The following is a 9,550-nucleotide window of genomic DNA, read 5'->3' as shown; positions in this document are numbered from 1 at the left end:
TAGAATAGTAAATATTTTGGTCAAACTTAAAGTGCTTATAAGCTGAAATTTGATAAGTTGGGGGAGACCAACTTATGGCTTTTGGCTTATAAGCACTTAACTTATAAGCACTTTTAATTTTACCAAACGCGTAGATAAGCCAAAAAGTACTTATAAACCAGTTTGACCAGCTTATAAGCTTAGCCAAACACCCTCCTAAAGTGGCTTATGCAATAAGAACAAACTTGTTAAATTCAAGGAAGAAAAAGTCACTGTCCTTGTATACCATAAGACTTTCCGTAGACAAAATGTTGATTTGACTTCAAAAACTATACGAATTGTTTGTCTTGAATCATAGACTCCTTCTTAACCTCATAGTTATCGCTAGCTGGCATTTCATTTTATGAAAACAAAGGATTTCACTAAGAAACATTCATTAAACACAAGAAGAAAAATACATGGAGTACAAGACACATGATTGCTTTTAATTAAAGGGATATAATTGCATTTTAAGATATGGTATCCTTGTTTTTTGAAATATTTACGGCACCTAAAAAAAATAATCTAGGTGGAGTGAGCTCATGAATATATATTAAAGGACGAGAAAGTAGAAGAGGAAAACTTTTTTGCTACATTAGTTGGAACCTTGCACTGAAGTAATATGACATGGCAACAATTAGTTAGCAACTAATATCTTGTATGTATACTGTTGTACTTTGTTTGTTTCATAGATACGCCTAAAATTAAGCTAATTCTAATTATTATCTATTTTAATTGCCTTTTGCGGTTGACCAGTAATGGTATTATCATTGTGTTAAACTTGATACTGGTCATTTATGTGTATCACTACACTAAACACAAAAAATAAAAGGCGAAATATATAAACTGCCATTTGAAGTTGTCCTTAACGGTCAAACAAACACTTCAAGTGACCCATTTACCATTTTGACACTTCAAGTGCCTGTTAAATGCATCTCGTATACACTTCACACTGACATGGCAAGTTACGTATATTTTAGTTACATTTGGGCGCGTGAGTTTTTCATCAGACTTTTTCTTTCTTGATTTTAGGATTGAATTAAAATTTGTAAGTGGGTCCCACGGTATATTATCATTTTATAATATCAAAATATCTTTTGGGCATTGATCTGAAACCCAAATTGTGCCCTTTCGTTGTCCCTACCAGCTAGGTTCGCCGGAAACCACCCATTGGGTTCATGGTAGGAGGCCGTATTTGGGTTTGACTTCAGATCTTCTTGGTTGTGATTCGTCTGATTATCAATTTTTTACTGAAAATTGATCGAAAAATATGAGGTTTCTGTTTTGTGGCAAAGAAGATGGCGTAGCTCCGGTGTTCGCCATGGTAGCAACATTCCGGCGAAGCACCACATCTAAACTCTTCGGCTTTGTTTGTGTCTGGTTTTCCCGCTTTTGTTACTGTCCGTTCTTCATTTTTTCTCTTCATAGGTTATCAGCAAAATTAAAAAAGGAAGGTCCTTACTTCACAGGAAACTGTCACACCTCCTTTTTTACACACCTACCCCGAAGGATAAATGTATAAGGGAGTTTTTCCATTTAAAGTGACATTATTCGAAATGAGATTATTTATTGCCTTTTAGAGTCGCCACTTGGGATAGGATTGACTTTTGGTGTCCCAAGTCACCGGTTTAACTTGAATCCCAAATCGAGGAAAATTTCGACTTCCCAATTGGAGTCTGCGAACCAGAAATTCTGAATAAGGAATTCTGTTGACCCGAGGGAAGGTGTTAGGCACCCCCGGATCCCGTGGTTCTAGCACGGTCGTTAAATTATTATAATTGGCTAAAAATCTGATTTTAATACATGTTTTAACTTATGTGCTTTTTAAATTTAAAACAGCTTTTATTATTATATTTTAATAAGACTTGCAACGTCGTGAAAATGTATCTCAAGCCACGTCGCACCAGTATGCCCGTGATTTTTGGCACATTTCGACTTCGTTGAGATTTGGATTTGGGTCACATAAATGTGCACCCGAGTTTAGGAAAGTAATTTTATTAAACATGCGCCTAAAGCAACTACGCGTTGTTAACTTTGCGGGAGGCCATGGAAGTTTGCTAAATGGCACATCTCGATTTCTAATTTCCAAAGGATTTTATTATTCGAAGTTGTTCCAATCGGGTTACATGAAATGCACCCCGATTGAGATTCACATATCGTAACCATGCCACAGGAACCGTACCCATAGCCACTAACAAATCATGCCACTATCCACTATCAAACCACCATTAAACCCAACTTCTATTAATTCAACTTAAAAAATCCAAGGCTTAATGAACTTAACAGTATTGTTTCATTAATTTCTCGTTCAACTTTAAGGGACAAATTTAATAACAAGAGATAACACTATATGCTCATGAGATCGCCAAACTACAGCTCCCAAACATGCAGGTTTTAATCAAAAGCTTTAAAACGCAGAACAAATAAACGAGGACAAGAAGATCGACTGAAATAGCAGTAGTCCAAAAGAAGAACGGACCACACCCATCGAAAATATTCAACAAAATCAAAATAACAACACATTAATACAATACACACTGTATCAGAAACAAAACATTCCTAAACATTGTAACAGAACCAAGCATTCATACATTGTAGCAAAACAAAACAAAATGAAAGAAATAATCTCACATTGAACTTTGTAGAAGTGGAATTAATCACTGTCAACCGGGTCAAAAATGGAATACTCGAACAGAACTACGATCCAGACCTCAAAGCTCGCCGGAACCGCGACAAAATTCAAAACAAACGGACCTCGAATCGGCACCTCTGATTTGCTCTGTTTGGATGCTACTTTCCGGACTGTTTCGCGGAGGTTTCAAACAGATTTCATAGCTGTTGGACGAAGTTTCATGGCTGAAGCTACGATCGCTTTGGGACGAGCTTCAGCGGCACTGCTCTAGAATGTGGAACGAAGATCAGAAATGGGGAGGAGTAAATGGTTGCTGCTCGTTTGGTTGAAAAAGGGGGCAGAACCGATAGGGAAGGGGTGTGAGTGAAGAGGGTTATGGGGTCTGTTGGTGTTTATCGTCGATGAAGAGATCGGGGGTCATTTGGAGAAGATGACGCGGGGAAAAAGGGGGGGGGGAGTCTCCTGGTATTGCGGCGCTGATCAGTTTGTTTTCAGATTGTCGGCGTCTTTTTCTTGTTGTGTATTGCCTGATTGTATATTTTTAGTGTGTAGGGTGTGTTTGTGGTGTAGGTAGTATTATATAGGGTAGGGATTAGGTTAGGGGTATGGGCCTAGGAACTATGGGTTAGGAATTTTGGGCCAAAGACTAAAAAATGGACTATAAGATTTATAAAAACGGGATAAACCAACCTAAAACTAATTCTTTCTTCTAAAATTATGTACAATTATAATATAAAAATATAAGACTAATTTTAATTAATTGAACTAAACTATAAAACATAAAATTATTTTTTTTTTTGTTTTCAAGATTATAAAAATAAAGATAGGGTACTATTTTGGTAATTTTTTTTAAGATTAAAAATGACTATAAAATATTAATAAACCTATTTTTTGTAATTTTTTATTTTCTTGTAATAAAATTAAGTAAAATAGTAAAAATTAGTTGAAATGGCGATATTAGGCCTAAACTAAATATTTACATGCTAAAATGGGTAAAATTTCGGGGAGGGTAAAAAATCACATGTCAACAGAAACTGCGCCGGAAATTGAAAAAAGGGATGTTAAACCTTCTTCTTACCGTGCTATCCTCCAGGGAAATTGGAAATTTAGATTGTACTCTAATTAATCAATGGTGGTTGGAATTTATGTTAGGAATCTATCTTTACTGTAAGACTATGATAATGGATTTTCTCTTTGAAACAAGGAAGAAGATGGGTGACACAGAGGGTTCTTTTTCTTTAATTGTTTTTTTAAATTATATGTGTGAAGTTTTTATTATACATTATACGTGTCATTTTTTAATTGGTTTATTTTCCATGTCACTGGCAAGTGTAATTCACTCGCACAGTTTGTTGGACTCGGGTATTTAATTGATACTCTTAATAGGCACTTGAAGTGTCAAAATGGTAAATGGGTCACTTGAAGTGTTTGTTTGACCGTTGAGGACAACTTGAAGGGGCCGTTTATGTATTTCGCCAAAATAAAATAAAAGAAAACATAAGTATATATCGCCGTAATGACATGAAAACTTAGCTTGTCATAAGTGAACTAGAATATATACTAGATAGGTTTCATGTAAAAGAAGGAGAATAAATATATTGCAATATTTGTCAATGTCTAGACATGTACATCTTTCGTGAATTCCTATAGTTATTTGCTCTTTAAACCTTTGAAATCTACGTTGTCTATGTCTCTAGTGTTGGCTTAGAGGAGTTTGAACTCCTATAAATTTAATTTCTCATACACCAATTCATACAACTCAGTAATCCCTTCCTATTTGAGTGTTTTAATTTCTTGGTTAACCTCAAAATATATACAATGATTAGATGTGTCGTATTCCTCGTTCTTCTCTCAATTTGGGCTAGTGTTGAAGGTCGAAGTATCACTCGATTCTTAACAGAAAAATCGACAGGGACCAAATGGGCTGTCCTAGTTGCTGGCTCCAATGGATGGTGGAACTACAGGCACCAGGTTATTATCATCGATACCAACTATATTTCCTCCAAATTATCTAATTTTTGTTAATATAATTAATTTTCCAAAGCGTTGTAATGTTATACTTGTCATTATGGTGGTTAAATAACATTATCACTTACTTTACAAATTGTTAAACATTCCTTCACAAGTTTGAACTAAAACGTGCTTATTTTTAGACTTGAGTGAGAGTTGAGACCTTATACCGATAGAGCTCCTACCTTCCTCATTTATTTTTGTATAGCAAACGGCAAAATGACCATGTATAAAACCACGTAGAGTAGAAAGGATAAGAAACTTCTCACAAACAAAAAAAAAAAAAAATTATATTGGATGGACTTTTTTAAACCATTATTTATATTTTGATCCCATTAAATTTTTATTTCAGAAAATATCCCCCACGTCAGAATTTTAAAATACGCTCGTCAGAATTGTGAAGCACTCGCTAGAATTTTGAAGTACAAAAAATTATGATGATCACCAGAATTTTCAGCGCCAGAATTTAGAAGCACCATAAATTATAATGATTACCAGAATTTTCAACCGTAATACTGAAAAATTCTAGTGATTAGTCAGGATTTGTGGCAAAATCCTGACGATCACCAAAATTGTTGCATGATTTAAAATTCTGGCTACGAAAAAAATCCTGGTGAGTGAACTTTAAAATTGTGGTGGAATTTTTTTTTTCTAAACTTCAATTACCGGGGTAAAAAACTAATAGTGACAACGAAGTGTCCCAACTAAAAAAATCCAAAGGTAGTCATTCTATGAGTAATTTATTTTCTTGGAAAATTTAGCTTTTGCCTCGCTTTGTAATCCTCTTTCCCAATTGTCTTCCCCTCCCCCCTCCCCCCATATGTATGAAAAACGTTTTTAAAAAAAAATCTCATCTTTGATCTTTTATTTCGGACTAATCATTCCGAAATAATTTCAAATAACCAGATATTCCTAAACCTTTTGCTTGTATCAACTTACGTTAAAAGATAGTAAAACAGAACAAAAACAAGTATACGTAAATCATAGGAAAGATTAAAAACAAAAACTATTTTGCCAGAGAAATATGAATGTTATTTCTTATTTTTCAGGCTGATGTATGTCACGCATACCAATTACTGAAGAAAGGAGGTCTGAAAGATGAAAACATCATCGTATTCATGTACGATGATATTGCTGACAATACAGAGAACCCTAGACCTGGAGTCCTCATCAATAATCCACATGGTCAAGATGTTTATCAAGGTGTTCCTAAGGTTAGTATTTCTCTTTTTCGAGATAAATTCCTTGAAACTTTTCCCCAAGATAATAATGTTTAATTGCTTACAACAACAACGACGACCCAGTAAAGTCCCACTAAGTGGGGTCTGGGGAGGATAGTGTGTACGCAAACCTTACCTCTACCCCGATAGGGCAGAGAGGCTATTTCCGATAAACCCTCGGCGTAATGTTTAATTGCTTATGAGGGCTTATTTTTGCTTGAGGCAGGATTATGTAGGTGAAGATGTGAATGCTGACAATTTTTTCAATGTTATACTTGCCAACAAAAGTGGTATCACTGGGGGTAGTGGGAAAATTTTGGACAGTGGCCCAAATGACAATATTTTCATCTATTATACTGATCATGGTGGTCCTGGGATTGTTTGTAAGTAGCTTCTTCACATTATTTCTCTTTGTTTTCTGCATAACTTTTGCCTAGTTTAATATTTTGTTGTCACAATGGATTCACATACTAAATTGAAGTTTTACTTGTGGGAATTCCCAATTTTTTGGATTATCATTCACTCATTTTGTTATCTTCAATATCACCTGGTGTTTGGAAACTAATCGAAGTATTTGTTTCATGCTTTTATTACAACTACCAGCAATGCCAACTGGAATTGTCTATGCGAACGATCTGATTAACGTGTTGAAAAAGAAGCATGCTTCTGGGACATATTCTAAAATGGTAACTATCTTATGCCGGTCTTTACTATTTAAGGCCATCGTTTCGTTGGCACGAATTTTTTTATTCCAGTGAAACTTGTAGTCTAATTTTATGTTGGATGATGTTTTTAAATTTTCAGGTATTTTACTTGGAAGCTTGCGAGTCTGGAAGCATGTTTGATGGTCTTCTTCCCGAAGGTCTAAATATCTATGTCACGACTGCATCAAAACCAGATGAAAACAGTTGGGGAACGTATTGTGGTTTAGGCCGTGGTGCTTGTTTAGTTGAGTGTCCTCCTCCCGAGTTTGACGGTGTTTGCTTGGGAGACTTGTACAGTGTTGCTTGGATGGAAGACAGGCATGCACAACTTTATTCTTGTCCCCTTGAGAGTCTGATTTAGGATTTAAACTTAAAAGGTGACATTTAAAATCATCTTCATTAATTATGCCCAAACTTATTGTTGTTTGCACCTCTGAACAGTGATGTCCAAGATCGACAAACTACAACGTTGGATAACCAGTATGACAGGGTAAGAGAGCTAGTAATACTTTCAACTAATGTATATTTGTAAGCAACTTGTTCAAAAACTTGAAGATCATAATATTGTCACAGGTTCAAATACTTTATGCTATATTGATTTATGCTTTCTTGTATTGCCTGTTCTAAAGGAAAACTAATGATTTCATTATATGGACATGCTCAGATTGCAAATAGAACTGCAGCCAACCTAACATATGGTTCCCATGTCATGCAATATGGTGATATGGAGTTAAGTGTTGATGCTCTTTTCCAGTATATGGGTTCTGTTTCCACAAGCCATAGTCAAGCTCCCAGTCCCATGGCATCTGCTCCCAGTCCCATGGATGCCGCGTCATTCTTGACATCCTCAGAAAATGTGAACCAACGTGACACTGAACTTTTCTACTTGACATCCAAAGTATGTTGTTTCTGATGTGGAATTTTCTTCCTTGCCCACATGATTGATTCCGATTCATATTAACTGGTCACTTGGTATGTGTGTTGCACGTATTTCAAGATAGAAAAAGAGAAATTATGATTCATTCTTTCTTAATGTTGGCAGTACCAAGGTGCTCCTGAAGGATCTAACGAGGAATTTGAAGCTAATCGGAAGCTTAATGAAGCTATATCAATGAGAAATCAAGTGGACAACAGTGTAAAACGTCTTGGAGAGCTTTTGTTTGGAGTCGAAAAAGGTAATGAGGTGCTGCAGAGTGTTCGACCTGCTGGACAACCACTTGTTGACAATTGGGATTGCCTTAAATCCTATGTAAGTAGTCAGCCTAATTATTAATATTTTGTGGTACTTTACTTGAATTTCTCTGTTAGTTCGTTTGTTGAGAATGTGACAAGTCTTTTCTCATGAATAGGTCAAGACATTCGAGGCACATTGTGGAAAATTAACCGCGTATGGGAAGAAACATATACGTGGTATCGCCAACATATGCAATGCTGGAATTGAGAGTGAGGAGATGGTTGCTGCAACTGCACAAGCATGTTCAGGTTAATTAGTAGAGGGTACTCTCGGCAAAGAGATCAATAAGTATATGTTTGGCCAGTTTCTGTCATGGCTGCAACATTTCACTTTGAATAGATAGCAACAATGAGAATATAAGCACATCTTGTCCAGTCTCGGTTAATAAGTCAAATAGGAACTTCTGAAGTGTTCGGATATGTAACTTGTCCTTTTTATCTGAACGAATTTGAATCGAAATCATGAATGAAGAAATAAGCCAAGACACAAAAAGTCTTGAATTGTCATTGAGAAAGTATGAATGTTTTGCCTTTTTCACATTTGACAAACCGTCATGTAATTATCACAAAGGGTAAGAGAAAAGGTAGGAACATAAGCCAGAAACAATTGGAGTAATTTAAAAATTTGTGTAAATAGCCTCGACACGTAACTTTGGTAAACAAATCTTGCCAAATTGACAAAACCTGTCTTATTCATAAGTAGACGAATTGTCTACAAAGTTCCACTGAATGTGCAAAACTTGACTTGTTCACAAGTTATGACGGGCGGGCATAACTTGTACAAATTGCTCTCAAGTTCTGTCGAATAGCAAATTTATCTGTATTATTTAATTGTTCATAAGTTTTGCTGGACTGACAAGACTTTTTACTACCTCTGTTCTATCCATCTTTTTAACTTTTCACAAGTTTCGATGGATAATGGATTGACAAAACTTGCATATGTTATTCAACTATAACAACGGCCAACGAACACTCGGAATTGCAACTGCCATAACTTTATCTTAATTATGCCCAACCGGGCATTGCAAGTGCCTTATTTTCATACGAAAATGCCTTCCATCCCACCACAACTTTAGACTACGCTGAAGCCGCAAAAGAAGAATTCAGTATAAGCAGAAATGCGTATACCAACCACAATTATGAACTTTCTCAGCCTTCAATACGTCTACTTAATCCAAACTTATTGATTGGATATGCATTAATTGTATAGGAACCAATCATATAATATAGGGTGGTAAAATGGTTAAAAGAAAACAGTTAACCACTTATATTATCCACTAAAAAATGGATTGAATAATGAACTTTTTAAAAACGAGTCAAATACAGATAAGAACCATATTATCGTAAAAATTGCACGGGGCGCCCTATTTGGGCGCCCCCTTTTAACCTGTAGCCGCTTTGTCTTTCTGTTTGCACCCGTACTCACTTTTTAAAAAACTTCAGCTTCCCTTTCTCCTCCCCTTCTCCTCCTCCTCCTCCTCTTCTTCTTCTTCTTCTTCTTCTTCTTCTTCTTCTTCTTCAATACCACAGTTCTTGCTCTTCACTGTAGTTAGTGTTTGAGATAAGCCTTTACAATAGAATATGAGATTGGAACTTGCTAGTTTCATGCTTTGCGGTAACTGAAGAAGATAGATTTTCTGGATTTAGCTTTGCACGATATGTAATCGTCAGATTTTCATTGACCATTCTAAAAAAATTTTAACGGAAATAATATGTAGCTACTTAAACATGAT

The 9,550-nt window shown here is 35.7% G+C and overlaps 1 protein-coding gene across 1 annotated transcript; it reads left to right on the top strand.

The window, feature by feature from the left end:
• Nucleotides 1–5,466: 5,466 nt before the first annotated feature.
• On the top strand, nucleotides 5,467–8,325 carry LOC109239968 (vacuolar-processing enzyme-like). Its single transcript, XM_019406583.1, has 8 exons — nucleotides 5,467–5,874; nucleotides 6,107–6,263; nucleotides 6,484–6,566; nucleotides 6,685–6,902; nucleotides 7,026–7,074; nucleotides 7,249–7,482; nucleotides 7,627–7,833; nucleotides 7,934–8,325. The coding sequence occupies exons 1-8, from the start codon at nucleotides 5,689–5,691 to the stop codon at nucleotides 8,069–8,071; spliced, it is 1,272 nt and encodes a 423-aa protein (XP_019262128.1). The 5' UTR covers nucleotides 5,467–5,688; the 3' UTR covers nucleotides 8,072–8,325.
• The last annotated feature ends 1,225 nt before the right edge of the window (nucleotides 8,326–9,550 follow it).

This window comes from Nicotiana attenuata, unplaced genomic scaffold (genome assembly GCF_001879085.1).
Source record: "Nicotiana attenuata strain UT unplaced genomic scaffold, NIATTr2, whole genome shotgun sequence".
NCBI lineage: Eukaryota > Viridiplantae > Streptophyta > Magnoliopsida > Solanales > Solanaceae > Nicotiana > Nicotiana attenuata.
Note: the sequence above shows the minus strand (reverse complement) of the source record. Positions and strands in the feature narration are given on the sequence as shown.

What these genes read in the sequence shown, in the direction of transcription:
- LOC109239968 (XM_019406583.1), top strand. Translation starts at nt 5,689, where the DNA reads ATGTTATTTCTTATTTTTCAGGCTGATGTATGTCACGCATACCAATTA. An exon ending in TTTATCAAGGTGTTCCTAAG is followed by an intron (nt 5,875 to 6,106) that starts GTTAGTATTTCT and finishes TGCTTGAGGCAG; the next exon opens with GATTATGTAGGTGAAGATGT. An exon ending in TGGATAACCAGTATGACAGG is followed by an intron (nt 7,075 to 7,248) that starts GTAAGAGAGCTA and finishes GGACATGCTCAG; the next exon opens with ATTGCAAATAGAACTGCAGC.